Source organism: Spodoptera frugiperda, chromosome 24 (genome assembly GCF_023101765.2).
Source record: "Spodoptera frugiperda isolate SF20-4 chromosome 24, AGI-APGP_CSIRO_Sfru_2.0, whole genome shotgun sequence".
NCBI classification, from domain to species: Eukaryota; Metazoa; Arthropoda; class Insecta; order Lepidoptera; family Noctuidae; genus Spodoptera; species Spodoptera frugiperda.
Window position 1 is genome coordinate 535,603 of NC_064235.1, and position 20,641 is coordinate 556,243.

The following is a 20,641-nucleotide window of genomic DNA, read 5'->3' on the forward strand; positions in this document are numbered from 1 at the left end:
ACAAACATACACATAAACTCACAAAGTTTCGCATTTATAATATTAGTAAGATTAAATGTTCATAAAATGTTATTTGATCACGATACAAGCTATAATCGTGCTCACACCATATTTATGAGGTTTTTATTGCACACGATTTTATTTTATTGAGTTTTAAAGAGGTAATAGGAATGATGACGGGGTATGAAAATTAAACATCTATTTAGTCCGTCAGTTAGGTAATGAAACAATATTAGACACGTATTTTTTATTTTGTCATATAACATGACAATGCTTAGATAAAACGAATGAAACGTTTAGGAGTGTTTCTTCTATTTCTCATGCACATCACACCCAGACCCGAAACAACAATTTGTGGATCACACAAAGAGTTGTTCCGTGCGGGAATCAAAACCCACTACACGTTGCACGGCAGCCAGTTGCCCAGCCAACCGTGCAGTTAAAAACAATACCTGTACCTAATCATTCACAGGGAAAATATACATTATATTTTATTATCACACACCCACCCTTGCACTCTCCATAATAAATTAAAAAACAACATAATCGACTAACGAACTAAGTAATTACTATTGAACATTGTATAGAAATATGTGCAAAGCTAAACCTTTGAATTATTGTTATTTACTGGAATACAAGAGAGGAAGAACTTTCTCTTGCCCAATTAAAACAAACTATGCAATTAATTATTAATTTTGACACGATAATAAATTAGTTCTAAATGTTCTTGCTCTCCCCTACGAATTTTATATTTCGCTGTGCCCGACAGGGTCCATAATTGTGACTAAATACTGTATTTCTAACACCTATGTACATTATGGATGCAATAAATACTTGAATAATAACTACTTACAAACAAAAATAGCTGGCAACTGAAAACTAATTCACAAACACGGTTGCCATAGCAACGGGGCAAACAACAAAAGACTGTGTTTATAAACATAAACACGAGTGACGTTACACGACGTAACTTAGCCTAATTGTTTTAAAAAATAATTAAAATGTCCAACCTAAGTGGTTATGATGGTGAGGCAGTCGGCTTTGACTCAGTCAAGCTCAGTAAGACTGAAGAAAAGGACTCTTCAACACAAACTACGGAGTACGGAGAATCTGGAGTTTCCTCTCAAACCAATGTCTCCAAAGACACCGGGTCTTTGGTCACAGCTGATGAACTAAACGCTCAAGACGAGGTTTTAAAGGAATACCCCCCTCCCTTGCTCACGGAGTTTCTGAAAAAGGTCGTCCCAAAAATGCTGGAACAACTCGATCATAGTGATAAGGACTTGCTGTACAATTCTTCGGATTCTGATGAGGAGGAGGTTCTGAATGCGAAGCTGTTTCAAGAGATTAAGTTGACGGATCTGCCAGGCATGGCAGGCGGAGATCAGTCGCGTTGTGTCCTTGATATGTCTTGGAGTAGCGCTGGAAATTCCTTCGCTGTCTCCGTAGGTAGACTACAGCATAAAAACTGGTGTGTCGAAGATGGTTTGATCAGAATTTTTACTCTCAAGAGGACAGCTGGAGACACCTTTGTCAGAACTCTAGATTTGACTGAGAAGAGTTGTGTGACTAAGCTGCTGTATCACCCAACAGTATCAGCTCTCCTAGCCTACGGCACAACTTCTGGAGAAGTAGTTCTATGCAACTTGAGGAATTTAGACGCAATTTTACTGACTTCACCAGCTGGTGTTCACGATTCTAAGCGTGTCACCGCCTTGTTCTGGGCTGATCCTGCTCTCGCCAACATCTTCTTAACCATGCATATCATGAACACTGGGAAAAGACGGGGTGCTTCCGACCAGATTCTCATCTCAGCTGGTTGCGATGGCACTATCAACGTTTGGCGAGTGAATGCCGGCCAAAAAGTATTTGAAAATGTAATCTGCTATTGTCTAAATGGGTCTAGAAATATGGATTCCGTTAATATAAGCTGCTTCGACTTTATAAAGACCTATCCGTTACGTCCGAGCGAGGAGAAAATTGCTGATGATATTTTTGTAGTTGGATCCACATCAGGAACTTTATACCTTTGCAAGATCAAGACTTATCAGCCAATTGTTGATAGTAAATGCGTGGATCCTGTGTACGAGGTGTTTCAAGGACACATCGGTTTTGTCCTGGATGTGGCGTTCAGTTATCAGAAGCCTGGAGTCTTCGTGTCTGCCTCCATTGATTCGGAAGTCAGAATCTATGATGTTAGCCAATCTAGTCCTTTAAAGGTTCGTATGGTTTTTTTCTTGTGTTTTTCTCTGCCAGGATTTTTAGTAGTCTGATTGCTGTTTTAGCATAAGTAAGGGACTTCGAATACCTACTCAAGATTTAGTAATAATATTTTTTTATGGTATAAGCCGCTTAACCCGCATGTGGATTATCTGATGGTAAGCAATCGTCGCCGACTGTGGACATCCGAAACCGACACCACAGGCGTTACATGGATGTGCGTTGCCGGCCTTTTGGGGTTTGTTAGGGAATCGGGGATTGCCAAGATTGGAATCTTATTACCTCACTCATACAACGAAACACAACGGAAGCGTTGTTTCACGACGGTTTTTTTGGGGCCGTGGTATCACTCCGGTCGAGCCGGCCCAGCAGTGTCGAAGCATAGCTCTCCCACACTTAAATAAGCTTTTCTGTTTCGAAATTTCTTCACATAGTAGTCCGTTAGGAAATGCCGACCTTATCTAGATTTTTTTATAATAATTGTGAAGTATAAAAGTGCTCTTTTGTAGCCTATTTACAAAATAAATTCATTTCATTTCAATGATTGCTTGATCACTTTTCAACCGTTTTTATGAAACTGTCAGTAAACCTAGAGGCTCTTTATTCCAATTTCCAGGTGATCAACATTGACAAGGCTATCTCCTGCATGTCCTGGCTGCCGAACAACCCTTGCGTCATTGTGCTGGGGCTGGCCAAGCCGGATGCTCAACTGCTGCAGGTAGGCTCCCAAAAAATCTGTAGGTCTTCTCCGGTTCTCGAATGCGAAGTTTCGTTTAATCTTCGGCCGTAGGTTTTATTGATTTACTAATAGAATTACTTGAAATAAAGTTTTATTTTTAATTTTAAATTAAGACCTATTTATTTATCTTCATTCCATGGTTGATTTTTGTTCACAAAAGTTCCCAATAAATGGAATTGTAGTATGCAATCTGCGAAGTTTCCGACGAAACTTCGTTTTTCGTTGAATTAGAGTAGACCTCTTGCTTGTTGAAAGATGCACATATTATATAAGGTGTTCTAAAATTATCTGCCACGGCTTTAATGGGAGGTAGTGTAGTGTCTAGTGAATATAAATTAATTCAACCTAAACAAAATTGTAATTAATATGCTGCAGGCTGCTGCCACGTTCGGTTATGGTTTTGGTCAAATCTAATAGCGTCTGCGACCTTTACTTATGGTCTATCATATTCTTCAAAAATAATTTTAATCGAGTAATCGACGCTTTTTTTAAGGGGGGAAATTATCCAATGACTTCTCCCACCTTGGACGAGGCAAGAGGGAGTGTCAGACTCTTACTGACTAAAAACCACCTCGTTCCTACTCCTGCTTTTCGAGCCGGAACCCCGGTAAACCCGCTAGGTAGTCCGCAGCTCCGGATACTAATCATCGCTGGGTTTTTTTTTGGCTTTGTCATTTTATAACTTTCATTTACATGAATGATAGCCAATCTGGGTACCGATGTGTATTTTTTTTTTTTTTTTGGTGATGTGTATGTGAACTTGTTTGTTTGTAAATGCACACACGACACAGGGGACAATCCTCGGAGCTGCGGACTACCTAACGGATTTACCGAGGCTCCGAATCGAGAAGCAGGCGTAGGAACGGAGCGGTTTTTAGTCAGTTACAGTCTGACACTCCCTCTCGCCTCGCCCAAGACGAGAGAAGTCATTGGATGATTTTCCCCCTGAAAAAAGGGGGTGGGGCGTTTTTATAGAAGACAAGCAAACCCGGCGAACTCCGTTTCGCCAACAATAAAATTTCCTAAATTTTTTTTGCTATAAACCTTACGTACCCCGAGACCTTTCCAACGAATGCAAAACCGTGGAAATCGGTTCGTGCGTTCTGGAGTTATAGCGTCAGGAAGGAAAACCCGACTTATTTCTATATTATAGATAAAATGAGATATATTTACCTATTTGTTTCTGTAAATATCCACACAGGTGTACAATGTGAACAGCGGTCGTCGTGTGCCGGTGGAGGGGCTGTCTGGACCCGGCGGCTGCATCGTGTGCATTAAGATCAACCAGACTAGGTGAGAGAGCGCAGTTATAGTCAAAGTATTTACAGTTTTAAGGAACAGAGTTTGAGAGTTGAAGTTTCCTAAGAAAAGGAGGATCTTCCGACTAGGCGAGGTGATCTTGCCAACTGTTGATCGTAGTTATTTTCTATCCATGTTTCTAAAAAGTCTGTGTCTCTGTCGGTCAGTTCTCTAGTCGCTCTATTTGCTCGTTCTAAAGTGTAGATTCCTATGAAGAAGAATGAATGAATATGAGCAAAAAACTCCATAGGTTACTGTAGCAATCTAGAGTACCTAACCTTTGAAATTTTTTGCTCATTTTCTCTTCTCTCTCTCGGGTTCAATTCCCAAGTCGGGCAAAGCATAACACAGCTTTTTTTGGTTTTACGAAAAAATCTCGGTAGTAGCACGGAGTTTGGAATTGCGCCCAGCATAGAGCAATAAGCTCAACCCCTATTACGGAAAAGTGTATGTACATTGTATACCGGCATTACGCGCCTTAATGTGCACCTCTGCCTACTTCTTCGGGGATAAAAGGCGTGACGTTGCTGTTTTTTTTTAAATATAATTTATTTCTGTAATTATTTACATTTCAGTGTATGTCGCATCGCCGCAGCGGACACGAGTGGCAGTATTCGAGTGTGGGAGCTTCCGACGCGTCGCATCAAGATCACTCCGGGAGACCTAGAGTTTTAGGTAGCCTAGCTTTAAATACTAGCTGCGAACGCTTACCATCAGGTGATCTGTCTGCTCGTTTGTCGCCTTTGCAATAACAAGTACCTAATACATATTTTTTTGTATGTTAACACATTCAGTGCCACCGACACGCTCGGAGAGTCCATGTAAATATTCCAGTGCCACCGACTCGCCCGGAGAGTTCAATGTTTTTGCTCTTTCTTTCCAAAATGCAGGTGAATTTTCTGCTTAAAATAATATACTGAAGACTAAACATACCCTAAGCTAAAGAATTTACGTGAACTCTCTGGGCGTGTTGGTGGCACTGAATGTGTTAAACGGTTTCAATGAGCTCTATTCTACCAACCAAGTCCTTCCGTTAGATATCCATAATGGAGGTAGTTGTGGAAACAATTACATCATATTGTATGCTCATCGATATTAACAGTGTGTACTGAATGTCAGATCGATCTGTCGTCAGGAAGGGGGTGAAAAGCCTGGGTTTTAAAACTAGCTAGCTGTGGTAAAATTATTGGAGTAGGTGTCTTTGCAATGAGGATTTTCCAACTTTATCTTGGTTGCCAGATGACCGGGATTTCCGAGATTGTCCCGGAATGTTGTGTGCTGTCCCGTGTCCAGTAATTTTACTTTGCTGTCCCGGAATGAAAAAATACTAGTTTTTTTCACAAAAATACAATACTATGGCTGCAAAAGTCAAACCAAACGTTGTAACGTGCTCGCAAGTCGCGCTGCGTGAGTTGAGGGGCGGGAAGGGTGAGTTCTAGGTACCTACTTAATTCCTACTTTTACAGTTTAGTCTCGGATGGGACACCAAAACTCAGATTCCGAAGGTGGCCCTAGAAATGTCCAGGAAATTATCAGTCTGAATCTGGCAACCGTAGCCATTACGGTAAAAAATAAGTATGATCGTTATGTAGTTTCTTAGTTGGGTACACAATACCCGCGGGAAGACTAGGTGCGGTGACAAATGTCGTACTCTGACGTCACTACACAGCTGGTTACACGTGTAAGCAACGCGTGTATCTCCATGATCACCTTGTTTCGATAAAATGTAAATAAAATAGTAATGTGTCTACACAACGACACATCAACTCAAGTAAAACCAGTATAAACTGACCGTCGAATGAGCGGTCCGTACGATGCGGATCTGTGGACGCAGTTGTATGAGTTTCTATACTACTGAGGTTCTAAACATATTAAATCCGTTGCGTGTAATGTGTCCAATATCATCTATAAGTCAGCTCATAGGTACCCTGTCTGTATACCAATTTTCATCAAAATCCTTTCAGTAGTTTCAGCGTGATTGACGGACAAACATTCAAAAAAAACTTTCACATTTATATCTAATATTAATGTGTGATTATGATTATTTGTAAATAAACATAATAAAATTGTCAATCTCACAATCTTGAAATTTGAGAGATCGCGGTTTAGCTCCAATCTCGCAATCTCGAAATTGGCGAGATCGCGCTTTAGCTCCAATCACGCGCGATCTCGAAATTTAACGATATCTCACGTTGGTCCCAATCTCACAATCTCGAAATTGGCAATACCTCTCTTCAGCCCCAATCTCACAATCTCCAAATTGGCGACACCTCTTTTCATCCCCAATCTCGCGAGATTAGCATCCCTACTGCGGAAACATCGTATAAAGCGAGTCCATGATAAACTGGTTATACCTATATGTATGTACATACGTAAAATATTGTTAGTCTTGCATATTTGTACACATGGTACTGTGTTGCAATATTTATGTAAACTGACGTATTGCCAATTTTCTGTTGAATTTGCTATAGTTTATGCTTATTAATATTAATTCAGGTGCATTATAGGTAGGTATGAAGTATTGCGTAATCACTACATAGTACAAAACAAAGTCGCTTTCTCTGTCCCTATGTCCCTTTGTATGTTTAAATCTTTAAAACTACGCAACGGATTTTGATGCGGTTTTTTTAATAGATAGTGATTTTGACGTGCATGCACACCAATAAGTTTGGGAGAGCCATGCTTCGGCACTGCTGGGTCGGCTCGACCGGAGTGATACCACGGCCGAGCAGAAAACTGACGTGGAACAACGCTTGCGCTGTGTTTCGTTATGTGAGTGAGGTTACCGGAGGCCGATTCACCCCTCCTCCCCAATCTTCTTTATCCCTAAATCCCAACAACCCTTTAATTCCTAACCCCCAAATCGCACTTGTAACGCCTCGGGTGTTTCAAGTGTCCACGGGCGGCGGCGATTGCTTACCATCAGGTGATACGTCTGCTCGTTTACAGCTGAACCAATTTCGATAATACTTTATGTGTTGGGTATTGTTATTGTTAGGAAAAGATTCTACAATACAGATGAGCAGAAAATGTCTTAGGCGAGACAAAGTTCGCGGCGTTCGCTAGCTACTTATAATGAATTATGTATGAAACACAAAGAAATGTATTTAAGTTACTATAACGTATTTATTTTGCTTGTTCTTTTGTAAAATAAACTTAATATTAAAAATAGATACTGTCTTTTATTTTACTTCTAGCTTTGCCCGCGTTTCCGTGGGATAAAAAGTAGCCTATGGGTTATTCCAGACCATAATCTACCCCTGTTCTATATTTCATATCTATACCGTCAGCCGTTTTGACGTGAAGGAGTAATAATAACAAAAATAAACTTTTGCATTTATAATATTAGTAGGATTTACGTTGCAAGGTCCCGTATTTTATCCCAGAAGGTGTAGGCAAGGGTGCACATTACGGCACGTAATGCCGCTATAAAATGTACACTTTTCACCATTTGTGTTATAAGTCCCATGTAATAGGGGGTGAGTCTATTGCCATATACTGGACACAATTCCAGACTCCGAGCTACTACTGAGAAGTTTTTGAAAAACCGAAAGAAGCGCATGTGGCGACACTCTGACAAGTGACAGATGACAGAAGTCGCACATAGACTATCGACAAGCAAATCAACGGATGACGTCATAAACCATACATCGCACATATGAAGTTTACATGCGAATAAACATGGATAGAAAATCCCAACGAACAACAGTTGGGCAGAAAGCCCGCCAGTCACGATCACCTCGCCTGGTCGGAGGATCCTCCTTTTCTTAGGGAGCTTTACTCTCTGTTCCCTAAACACAGTACTTTCCTCGACCCGGGAATCAACCTGAGACGTTCGGCAGTCGCACTTGCGACCACTCGACCAAGGAGATCGAAACGAGAGCGTGTTAAATAAAACTGCGAATCTCGAGATCTCGAATTTGGCGAAATTGTACATATTTTAAAATCGCGCGAGATCTCGCTTGAGCCTCAATCTCACATTTAGCAATCCCCCAGTGAAGTTAAAGAAAACGCCGGTATATAATCACATTGTTTTATTTTTATTTCATTTAAAAATTACAATACATATAATGTACGTAGGGAATCATGTCGCTAACTCAAAATATACATTTTGTTGTTACTCCTCTTATTGCTGCTCCGACGAGTCCTCATTTGGTTTCACAGCTTCTGGAAATGAAATTAAACACTGAAATTAGTATATATAACGTCACGCCTTTTATTCCCGAAGGGGTAGGTAAAGGTGCACATTATGGCACGTAATGCTGCTATACATACAATATGCACCCCCTTTTCACCATTTGTGTTATAAGTCCCATGTAATAGGGGGTGAGCCTATTGTCATATACCGGGCACAATTCCAGACTCCGAGTTACCACTGAGAAATTTTGGAAAAACGGAAAAAAGGCCAGTAATTTTGCCCGACCCGGGAAATCGAACCCAAGACCCCTTGTTCAATAGACGCACTTGCGACCACTCAACCAATGAGGCAGCACTGAAATTTTTGTATTTTAATAATAACTATCATATTTGTGAACCACTTTATGCAGAGTAGAGTCAATGTTTATTTAACTTCTTTATGTTCTCAAATTGAATTAACTGGTCCGAGGTACGAAACTTCACTATTGTAATCTTCAAACACAACACTACCTCCCGTTAAAGCCGTGGCAGATAATTTTAGAACACCTTATATGTGTAGATTATAACGATGGCAAATGTCCAAGAATATGAAAGACTATAATACAATACTAACGTGTATCATTGCTTGGCTCTCCGACTGGGCTCGGTGGCGGTGGGGGGCGGCGGGGGGCCCTTCTTCTCCAGCTCCTCCAGGTAGCTCGTCAGGATCGCCTGCCTCTCCTCCGGGATGTGGTCTAGCGCTGTGTACCTGGAGACAAACAGATATGTCATCAGCTAAGTTTACTGGTGGACAAAATGCTCTTAATATAGAGGCCTTTTTTTTGAGGGGAGAAAATCACCACACCGTTCCTACTCCTGCTCTTCGAGTCAGATCCGCAAAACCCGCTAGGTAGTCCGCAGCTCAGGGAATATTGAGCCTTTAATAATTAATTAAGGGAACCGTAAATGACTCTTCCCGTCTTGGGCGAGGCGAGAGGGAGTGTCAGACTCTTACTGACTAAAAACCACCCCGTTCCTACTGCTACTTTTCGAGCCGGAGCCCCTGTAAACCCGCTACCTAGCGAGAGTCCGCAGCTCCGGATCTGCGACGATCTCCGGCCGCCGTAAGTGCGGGTCTGCGGACGGCGAGCAAGGGTAGCTCACCGCCCGAACAGAACCAGACCCGTGCGTACAACGCGTCGTCCGCACGCGCCTCAAAGAGCCATCAGACCACCACAGATGGGGCCCAGTAGGGCTGATGCCTGATCCGGAGCTGCGGACTACCTAGCGGGCTTACCGGGGCTCCGGCTCGAAAAGCAGGAGTAGGAACGCGGTGGTTTTTAGTCAGTAAGAGTCTGACACTCCAAAAAAAATCTGTGGGTATTGTTGAAGCTGCGGGGTGAAGTTAGTACAATAACAATAATGCTAGTTACCTGGCGTCATGTTTGAGCGCGTCCAGCACGTGCTGCAGCGCGTTGGGGTTGTCCTTGACGGCGGCCAGCGACTTGTGCGTGATGGAGCGCGTCTCCTGCAGCAGCTGCCGCATCGCAGTCTTCGCCGCCGACTGCTTGTCGCGCTGGTAGTCGCGGAACTCGCGCTCCATCTGAAATTATAAATTAATGATATTTTTACAAGCTTTTTTATGTAAACGAGCAGACGTATCACCTGATGGTAAGCAATCGTCGCCGCTCATGGACACCCAAAACACCAGAGGCGTTACAAGTGCGTTGCCGACCTTTTAGTGGTTGGCCCAATTACCCCTCTTCCCAATTTTCCCATTCCCGATTCCCAAACAACCCGTAAATTCCTAACCCCCAAAAGGCCGGTAACGCCTCTGGTGTTGCTATCAGGTGATCCGTCGGTTCGTTTACCATAAAAAAACCGGTCGATTTAGCCTTGTATATGTGTGTAATATGTGTACTATATGTGATGTAGTGTATACCAGTGTAATATGTGTACTATATGTGATGTAGTGTATACCAGTGTAATATGTGTACTATATGTGATGTAGTGTATACCTGCGTGGCGCTGGAGTATGTCGGCGCGGTGGGCTCGGCGGTGAGCATGGCGCGCACGTCCCGCCAGTGTAATATGTGTACTATATGTGATGTAGTGTATACCAGTGTAATATGTGTACTATATGTGATGTAGTGTATACCTGCGTGGCGCTGGAGTATGTCGGCGCGGTGGGCTCGGCGGTGAGCATGGCGCGCACGTCCCGCCAGTGTAATATGTGTACTATATGTGATGTAGTGTATACCTGCGTGGCGCTGGAGTATGTCGGCGCGGTGGGCTCGGCGGTGAGCATGGCGCGCACGTCCCGCCAGTGTAATATGTGTACTATATGTGATGTAGTGTATACCAGTGTAATATGTGTACTATATGTGATGTAGTGTATACCAGTGTAATATGTGTACTATATGTGATGTAGTGTATACCTGCGTGGCGCTGGAGTATGTCGGCGCGGTGGGCTCGGCGGTGAGCATGGCGCGCACGTCCCGCCAGTGTAATATGTGTACTATATGTGATGTAGTGTATACCAGTGTAATATGTGTACTATATGTGATGTAGTGTATACCTGCGTGGCGCTGGAGTATGTCGGCGCGGTGGGCTCGGCGGTGAGCATGGCGCGCACGTCCCGCCAGTGTAATATGTGTACTATATGTGATGTAGTGTATACCAGTGTAATATGTGTACTATATGTGATGTAGTGTATACCAGTGTAATATGTGTACTATATGTGATGTAGTGTATACCTGCGTGGCGCTGGAGTATGTCGGCGCGGTGGGCTCGGCGGTGAGCATGGCGCGCACGTCCCGCCAGTGTAATATGTGTACTATATGTGATGTAGTGTATACCAGTGTAATATGTGTACTATATGTGATGTAGTGTATACCAGTGTAATATGTGTACTATATGTGATGTAGTGTATACCTGCGTGGCGCTGGAGTATGTCGGCGCGGTGGGCTCGGCGGTGAGCATGGCGCGCACGTCCCGCCAGTGTAATATGTGTACTATATGTGATGTAGTGTATACCAGTGTAATATGTGTACTATATGTGATGTAGTGTATACCTGCGTGGCGCTGGAGTATGTCGGCGCGGTGGGCTCGGCGGTGAGCATGGCGCGCACGTCCCGCCAGTGTAATATGTGTACTATATGTGATGTAGTGTATACCAGTGTAATATGTGTACTATATGTGATGTAGTGTATACCTGCGTGGCGCTGGAGTATGTCGGCGCGGTGGGCTCGGCGGTGAGCATGGCGCGCACGTCCCGCCAGTGTAATATGTGTACTATATGTGATGTAGTGTATACCAGTGTAATATGTGTACTATATGTGATGTAGTGTATACCAGTGTAATATGTGTACTATATGTGATGTAGTGTATACCTGCGTGGCGCTGGAGTATGTCGGCGCGGTGGGCTCGGCGGTGAGCATGGCGCGCACGTCCCGCCAGTGTAATATGTGTACTATATGTGATGTAGTGTATACCAGTGTAATATGTGTACTATATGTGATGTAGTGTATACCTGCGTGGCGCTGGAGTATGTCGGCGCGGTGGGCTCGGCGGTGAGCATGGCGCGCACGTCCCGCCAGTGTAATATGTGTACTATATGTGATGTAGTGTATACCAGTGTAATATGTGTACTATATGTGATGTAGTGTATACCAGTGTAATATGTGTACTATATGTGATGTAGTGTATACCTGCGTGGCGCTGGAGTATGTCGGCGCGGTGGGCTCGGCGGTGAGCATGGCGCGCACGTCCCGCCAGTGTAATATGTGTACTATATGTGATGTAGTGTATACCAGTGTAATATGTGTACTATATGTGATGTAGTGTATACCAGTGTAATATGTGTACTATATGTGATGTAGTGTATACCTGCGTGGCGCTGGAGTATGTCGGCGCGGTGGGCTCGGCGGTGAGCATGGCGCGCACGTCCCGCCAGTGTAATATGTGTACTATATGTGATGTAGTGTATACCAGTGTAATATGTGTACTATATGTGATGTAGTGTATACCTGCGTGGCGCTGGAGTATGTCGGCGCGGTGGGCTCGGCGGTGAGCATGGCGCGCACGTCCCGCCAGTGTAATATGTGTACTATATGTGATGTAGTGTATACCAGTGTAATATGTGTACTATATGTGATGTAGTGTATACCAGTGTAATATGTGTACTATATGTGATGTAGTGTATACCTGCGTGGCGCTGGAGTATGTCGGCGCGGTGGGCTCGGCGGTGAGCATGGCGCGCACGTCCCGCCAGTGCGCGGTGCAGGTGACGCCGCGCTCGGCCAGTAACGCGCGCAGCTTGTCGCGCCGCCGCGCGCCCAGCGCGCCTGTATGCTGCATGAACAGGCGCTCCTAGCAAGAGACACATGGCATATTAGAACAATCATCAGCATCAGCCTATTAGAGTCTACTGATGACTAAAAGCCTCTTCTCACACGGATAATGTTTGAGCATAACCACCACGCTTGCTCGATAATTGAATTAAGAAATATTAAAATTGGACCAGTAATTCCAGGGATAAGCTCGTTCAAACAAACAAACTCTTTAGCTCCACATAATAGTATAAGATATATATACAATATACATTTTTTTTATGGGACAAGCCCGCCACAACCTCCCATACCGCTGCAACTCCTGTACACCAGGATCTACAGTAGATACAACCATGCAAACACCGGAACATTGAAGTCCGGCGCGTCCCAGGGACATGAATGACTGTCTTGGATCCCGCAACGAAACAAATCAGAAGATATTATTAAAGGAGAAGAAAAAGAAAACGATAGTTTCCACTTCCCTCGGTGAATTTAATGCAGGAGACAGAATGACTTAAGCCTAAAGGCACAAAAGAGACTGCACAACTGGGAGAAGCCCAGTCGCCAAGCACCACGGAAATTTGACTTAAAACTAAGTGGGTCCTATGTGTGAGCTGTTATACTTGCTTCCAATAATAGGTTTTGCTCGAGACTCCACAAGGTCCGTGTAATAAACTACACCTGATGAAACAATTAAATTATCCAACATAGTGTTACGCTCAGATTGCCAGAGACCACACTCCCAGAGTATGTGATGGGCGGATTGCTCATGTTGCAACTCCGCTGTCGAACATTGGCACCATGGTGAATCAACGAGTTTAAATGAGAACAATTTGCTTTTAAAGTTGCCATGGCCAGTAAGAAACTGGGCAACACAGTGATCCACCTCCAGCCATGTCCTCTCCAGTCGCTCATGCACGGATGGAAAGAACAGGTAAAGGTGACGGCCCTTGGTAGAAGATTCCCATCTGCACTGCCATTCAATTAGAAGCTCATCCCAGACGTCCGTTAATGGCTTAAGCAGTCTAGCAATTTTGTTTCGATCACGTTGTGCTAGAAAGTTTGCGGAAAAGTTAGGTCTCGCATTGTAATACATAGCAGCACGTCGCTGCACCTCAAGATCGACTGGAAGTAGTCCCGCGAGCACAGGTAGGGCCTCTGTGCTAACCGTCCTATAAGCCTTACACAGAAAGATCAAGGCTAGACGCTGACCTTGAAGAAGCTTCCGCCGTACCGCGCCTACTGTGGCCCTATCAGCCCATACTGGTGTTATACTTGCTAAATCTAAGCTTACCTTATCATCTTTGGTCAATAGTTCGGCTAGACTGTATCTGTGGTCCTTCTTCAGCTGTTTCTTGGCGTCCCGCCACGACAGGTCCGGGTTCCGCACTAGATCCGCTAGCAACGCGTTGAAATGCTGCAAAATGTACCGTATTTGTAAGATAGCATAGTTTATTTTTCATCAAAATCAAACACCCGTCATTTTTGCTAAGAAAAAAATTGCGTAACTCTCTGCTTTTTTATGGTATAAGCCGGTAAACGAGCAGACGTATCACCTGATGGTAAGCAATCGCCGCCGCCCATGGACATCCGAAACACCACCACAAGTGCGTTGCCGGCCTTTTGGGGGTTAAGAATTTAAGGGTTGTTGGTGAATCGGGGATTGGAAAGGGGGCTAATTGAGCCTCCGATAACCTCACTCACACAACGCAAGCGTTGTTTCACGTCAGTTTACTGCTCGGCCGTGGTATCACTCCGGTCGAGCCGACCCAGCAGTGCCGAAGCATGGCTCTCCCACTAAGTAATCTGCTACTATGACTAACCTGCACAGCCTCATCCCTCTTATGGTACTCTCTCTCCTTGTCTCTGTCCCTCAGACTGGTGGCGAGCGCCCTCTGCACCTCCCGCTCCCTCTCCTTGATAGAGGCGATGGCGCGCGCCTCCTTCTCCCTGGCCGCCGTCTCTGCGTCACTCCCGCCCTCCACCTCCTCCGTGTCCGGTTCCTCTGCCTCCTCTGGTTGTGGCTCCTGGGGTAAACACTTGGGGCTTAGGATACGGATAGCTTCTCATAATTCATAATTCTTTATTGCAAATCCAAAATGTAAAAATAAGATGGTAATATAAATAACATGGTAGCAATCGTGGACCCTGATGGGCACAGCAAATAGTAAATTAGAAGAGAGGAAGGCGTTGTATATAAGTATAGAATTATTTGTTTATGCTCAAGTATTCATAGTAATACCTAACTTACTCATGAAAATAGATGTTGTAGCGCGCCTCCTAATTCTCATTAAATTTGAACCAGTAGTTTAAGAATTATAACTTGGCAAAGTTTCGCCATTTTGTCACTGACTGTCTAACTGACAGATCATCAAAAGTATAAGGCACTTATAACAGACATAGAAGCTTCATATTTAGAAAACAATTAGTGTTTAGTACCTACATCAAGGAAAAAATCTAATATTTTGTAAATTCGGTCCAGTTTTTAGATAAATCAACTGCATCAATAACTTTGTAATTCAAGCGAAAACACAAGTATGACCTACTTTTGTTGACATTTCTCGTATTATTACTATTTATTATGTATTTTGGTAGGTACTGCTATTATTTTTATGTAGGTTAATACTAAATAATACTAAATTAATACTAAATTGTATGTCTATGTGCTATATTTATGTACTCGATTATTGAAGTATTATTGAGATGTTTTACTATTAATTATAAACTCTGGTGAAGAAGCACCCTTAAGCCCCGAAGGGGTAGACGGAGGGACAATGTTGATACTCATATACAATGTAACATCCACCTATAACCAGTTGTGTTATGAGTGTAAAAATCCAGTAACATTTACAGACTTAAATTCAGAAAAATTTAATGATGACCTAAACTATTCCTTAATAAAGATTTAAAACTGAAAACTAAGGACTGAGTTAAGTAAAATAAAGAAATCAAAACCGAGGATGTAATTTAGTTTTTTATTGTATAAGCCGGTAAACGAGCAGACGTATTACCTGATGGTAAGCAATCGCCGCCGCCCATGGACACCCGAATCACCAGAGGCGTTAAAAGTGCGTTGCCGGCTTCTTGGGGGTTAGGAATTTAAATTGTTGGATAATCACAAGGAAGATTGGGAAGGGGGTAATTGGGCCTACGGTAACCTCACTCGCACAAGTATTGTTTCATGTCGGTTTTTTGTGAGGCCGTGGTATCTCTCCAATCGAGTCGAAGCAAGACCCTCCCACACTGAATATATCTATTCTATATCTATACTTATAATAAATCTGTAGAGAGGTCAATTCTGTACATGAAATATATTTCTAAAATAACTATCAGCGGGTGATTAGTGATCGATACTGACGCCAAAAATGCAATCAGAAATTGTTTTGTCTGTCTGTCTGTATGTTCTTTATAGAAACAAAAACCACTCGACATACCAGACTCAAGGAACACATACGCAGTATGAAGAATATGGACACCCATACATCGGCAGTAGCCGAGCATGCTTGTGGCGCGGGCACGACTCACTTCCTCCGTTTCGACAAGGTCTCCGTACTAGCGAGGGATAAATACTTCGTACCACGGAAAGTACGTGAGGCCATCGAAATAAGTCGCCGTCCCAACTTCAACCGAGACGGTGGCTGGGCATTACCTCCTGCCTGGAAGCCAAGTCTGCAATCTGCGTCAGCCTACAATGTTGCGGGTCTGGAGTGTGACACAGTGAGCGCGGTATGTAACACCGTTTTTGCGTCGACCCGAGAATCGAACCCAACACCTGCGCAGCCGCCGGCGAGCGAGTCTAACGAGCCAACATCGTCGCGCGCGCAGGATAGTACGCGCGATTCCAGGCAGAGGGCGCGATGGGCGCGTAGCTCGAATCGCCAGTAGCAGTGCGACAATCGCCGCGTCGTGTGTCGCGTAATGCTGCTCATGAATATGAGCCTCTAGCATGGCTTGAAACTAGTCGAGTTCCTCGTCAAAACACTACGTGAGTAAGCCGATAACATAATAATTAATTTAGTATGTCTCACGAAAGTTACAATAAAATTATGTCTGTCTGTATGTTCAGGCATCACGTGAAAACTAACGGTTCGATTTCGATGAAATTTGGTATATTTATACCTTATTACCCTGTGCATAAAATAGGATACTTTTTATCCTGAAAAAATACGTAGAAAAAAAACGTTATTTTTCAGTTTTATTCTACAGAACGCGAGCTCAACAGCAGTAGCTCAATAGAGAGATTATTATGGGCCTAGCCGTATTTGGGTCAGAGTTACTCAAAATGGAGAAATAAAACATCCACGCGAAGACCGACATCCGCGCGGACGGAGTCGCGGGCGGAAGCTAGTATAAAATAAAAAGCCCAATATACACAATCATTGAATTTATTCACAATTATTACAATTAGTGTTTATTACATAATAATCAATCATCATAATTACTCGTTATATAAAACCTATGTACATCGCGTTATATAATGTAATTATATAATTAAAATACAGTGCTAAATGTACTTGATTATAACAAAACAAATTCATTTCATTCTCATTACCAAAGTGATGTACAAGAAAATGTGTGATTTTTTTAACACGAACAGATATTAAACACGTATTTTTTCGCGATATTTCGAATCAATATACCATTGACAGTAATTGTTTCCGTAAGAAAATAAAAAATACGTGTGTAATGTTTTAAAATAATCTACAAGACGGCCATTGAGATAAAAATTAGTCATCTACGCTATTTCATAATATGTACCTAGAGAAAACATAATGACCTGACTACCGACTTAGTTTGCGACCAATTTAGATAACCTATATCGCTCTACAGCAGTGGTTCCCAATCGGTGGTCCGCAGAAGACAAAATATGGTCAAAATAAGATACACGAGACAAACACCTAACAAAAATAGCACGGTTAAAGCTCAAATCAAAATTAATGTGTCAACTGAGATGATCAACTGAAGGGCTACTCCGGTTCTCGAATGCGAAGTTTCGTTTAATCTTCGGCCGTAGGTTTTATTGATTTACTAATAGAATTACTTAAAATAACGTTTTATTTTTAATTTCAAATCAAAACCTATTTATTTATCTTCATTTCATTCGTTCATTTTTGTTCACGAAAGTTCGCAATAAATAGAATTGTAGTATGCAATCTGCGAAGTTTTAGACGAAACTTCGTTTTTCGTTGAATTAGAGTAGACCTCCTGTTTTCAATAATCAAAAAGTCAGATAGATATATAGGGAAACTTGAAACTACCACAACCTTTATTTTAGTGACTGAATATTAAAAATGTCCTTCTACAGGGCGACAATCGCCGCGTCGTGTGTCGCGGAATGCTGCTCATGAATATAAGCCTCTAGCTTGGCTTGAAACTAGTCGAGTTCCTCGTCAAACAGTTACGTGAGTAAGCCGATAACATATCGAAGTCGGTTAAGAAGAGACAAACTGTGATTTCAGTACAACATCGACTCTGAAATTTTCAGTCGAAAAAACATCAGTCGTTTTGGAAAAGGTCTTGAAAAATGAGGAGTCTACGTTTTATACACTGATATTTTAGACATCAAATATTGTAACAATATATCGTCAGTAAATAGTGCAAAACCGCGAATCTACCATAGGTAAAGGCCGCGTATCTGCGTTTGATCTAATTCTAAAGATCGAGCGATGGTCGATTCGTACCATCGATCGATGGTAGAATGGATTAGTCGACTTCGATCGATAGATTCTACCACACCAATCGATCCATAGCCGATAGATACCATCGATCGATGGATTGTTCGATGTCGATCGGTGGCATCGATGAACTATCGATCGATAGGTGTGGGTAACACCCTTACGTCTTGTTTGATAGATTTCAATCATGATTTAAAACAGTAAAATATTGAATTAAAATGTCTAAACGAAAACATACAATCCTGTTACAATTCTATGAAGCGCTTGTGGTTGGAGTGTTCTCATAAAGAATGCCAAGAAATTCCTACAACAATGGTAAATTAAAAATATGTCTTGTTTCTAACATCAAGATAATTGTAATTTTTTTGTTTAATTCGTATAGGAGTATTGGTGAAATATAAACGATGATTGTATCCGTTTCCAGCAGTGCTAAGCTATGTGTACCAATGAATATGATTGGTGGAAGCCAAACGCATCCACAGCAACGTAGCATAGCACATCTCTGGTGGAAAAGCAGCCGAAACAAAGTTCGCTGAAAAAGCTGAAGATTTTGTTTGTTTGAACGCGCTAATCTCCGGAACTACTGGTCCGATTTGAATTATTATGTTTGTGTTGGATAGTGCATTTATCGAGGAAGGCTATAGGCTATAACACATCACGCTATGACCAATAGGAGCCGAGCAGAGCGGGTGAAACCGCGCGGAAGTAGCTAGTTAGCAACAAAACCCCATGTCGTTCATATTTCACCAATATATCTGTATAATATGTATGTAATACATAGTGTAGAGTATATAATATACCGTCAGTGAGAACTACTAAAGAGCATGGTACTTCAATCAGTTTTGACTCATGCAACAGTACCAACATACAACCCATTCATTTAGTATATAGGTAAGAAAACAAAGATAGATTCAGTACAGAGACAGTAGGTATTGTTATACTAAAATAGGGATGATGACAGGGTATGAAAATTAAAAATCTATTTAGTCCGTCAGTTAGGTAATGAAAAAATATTAAACACGTATTTTTTTATTTTGTCATAATATAAGATAACAATACTTAGATAAAACGAATCAAACGTTTAATAATAACGTCATTTCTACGTATAAAACGTACCTAGAAGTAATGTCACGCGATATTTCAAATCGATATATCTTCGAAAGTATTTGTTTCCGTGAGAAAATAAAAAATACGTGTGTAATGTTTTAAAATAATCTACAAGACGGACATTGAGATAGAAATTAGTCATCTACCGTATTGTAGGCTTTGTAACGAAGCCATATCTTTTGTAACTCAGTCGGCTCTAGACGACCAATGGTTGTCTGTCTCAGTACTGAATCTATCTTTTTTTTGTTACCTATATACTGAATTATTTGGTTGTTATAATACGAATATTAAATTACTTATGGATAATATAGTAAAAAATATGTACAATGCGTATTACTGATACAAATTGTTACATTATATTGATATTGTATCAATTCATATTGGACGATACAAAATTATGTAGATACATATTATTAGACAACGAAAATCAATTGGGTAGTTTCCTAGGTTAATAATAAATTATTTTGATATTTCAATACCATAAAACATCCCAAAATAATCGTCTTTTCATTCATTGATTTGACGATATACTTATTTATTTAATTTTTCTAGCTAATTTTAAAGAAGTTAGTATACTATTTGACGCAAAAGAAATGAAGTTGCGATCTCCCACAAAATTCATAGAAAATTAACGTTTTTTACATTTCGATAAAAGTATTGAATTTGACTAGTAGTGAACTACCGTATTAAATGAACGTCACTAGTGTAATCTGTGTTACCGACAGCCGATCCTTCTAAAAAGGAGTATGCTCTTTTCTTGAAGGTCTAAGGTTAAGTTGGAATAAATAAATAAAGAAATTATGCGTATACGTAAATCATCGTGTTTAGTGATGGGTTTTATTTAGTTTCACTTGTCCAATAAAATTTCTTAAACCTTTAATTAAAATCCACTGCAATCTGACTGCCCAAAAGCGAATGGAATAGAGACTCTAGAGACCAAAACAGCGTCACTTTAAATACACCAGTCTACCATTCACACCGCCCGAAGACAGGATAAGACGGCGAATGATAGACCACACATTTAATAAAAAAATTCAAAGAATTAAATGTATGCTGCGACATCGATAGCGATAAAAAAAATTTTCTATGTCCATCCCTAAAGAGAACGTCAACGTCATTCTGGCATCTGTCAGCCGCACCTTGTTAGAGCGCAT

At 41.8% G+C, this 20,641-nt stretch overlaps 3 protein-coding genes across 3 annotated transcripts in view; 2 read left to right on the forward strand and 1 right to left on the reverse strand.

The window, feature by feature from the left end:
* Positions 1–20,641, forward strand: part of LOC118278865 (galectin-5-like) — a 107,480-nt gene that overhangs the window by 54,096 nt on the left and 32,743 nt on the right. The gene's annotated exons all lie outside the window — the stretch shown is intronic.
* Positions 934–7,427, forward strand: LOC118278860 (cytoplasmic dynein 2 intermediate chain 2-like). Its single transcript, XM_050703629.1, has 4 exons — positions 934–2,219; positions 2,837–2,938; positions 4,161–4,252; positions 4,834–7,427. Exons 1-4 carry the CDS (start codon positions 1,002–1,004, stop codon positions 4,931–4,933), a joined length of 1,512 nt encoding a protein of 503 aa, XP_050559586.1. The 5' UTR covers positions 934–1,001; the 3' UTR covers positions 4,934–7,427.
* The window catches only part of LOC118278570 (transcription elongation regulator 1), a 59,362-nt gene continuing 46,998 nt past the window's right edge, over positions 8,278–20,641 (reverse strand). Inside the window, exons 19-24 of the mRNA XM_050703354.1 lie at positions 14,529–14,732; positions 14,000–14,122; positions 12,581–12,745; positions 9,808–9,977; positions 9,009–9,143; positions 8,278–8,425 (exon numbers count right to left, since the gene is read on the reverse strand). Coding sequence (XP_050559311.1) covers positions 9,014–9,143; positions 9,808–9,977; positions 12,581–12,745; positions 14,000–14,122; positions 14,529–14,732 — 792 coding nt within the window. The 3' untranslated portion in view covers positions 8,278–8,425; positions 9,009–9,013. The remainder of the gene's footprint in view (positions 8,426–9,008; positions 9,144–9,807; positions 9,978–12,580; positions 12,746–13,999; positions 14,123–14,528; positions 14,733–20,641) is intronic.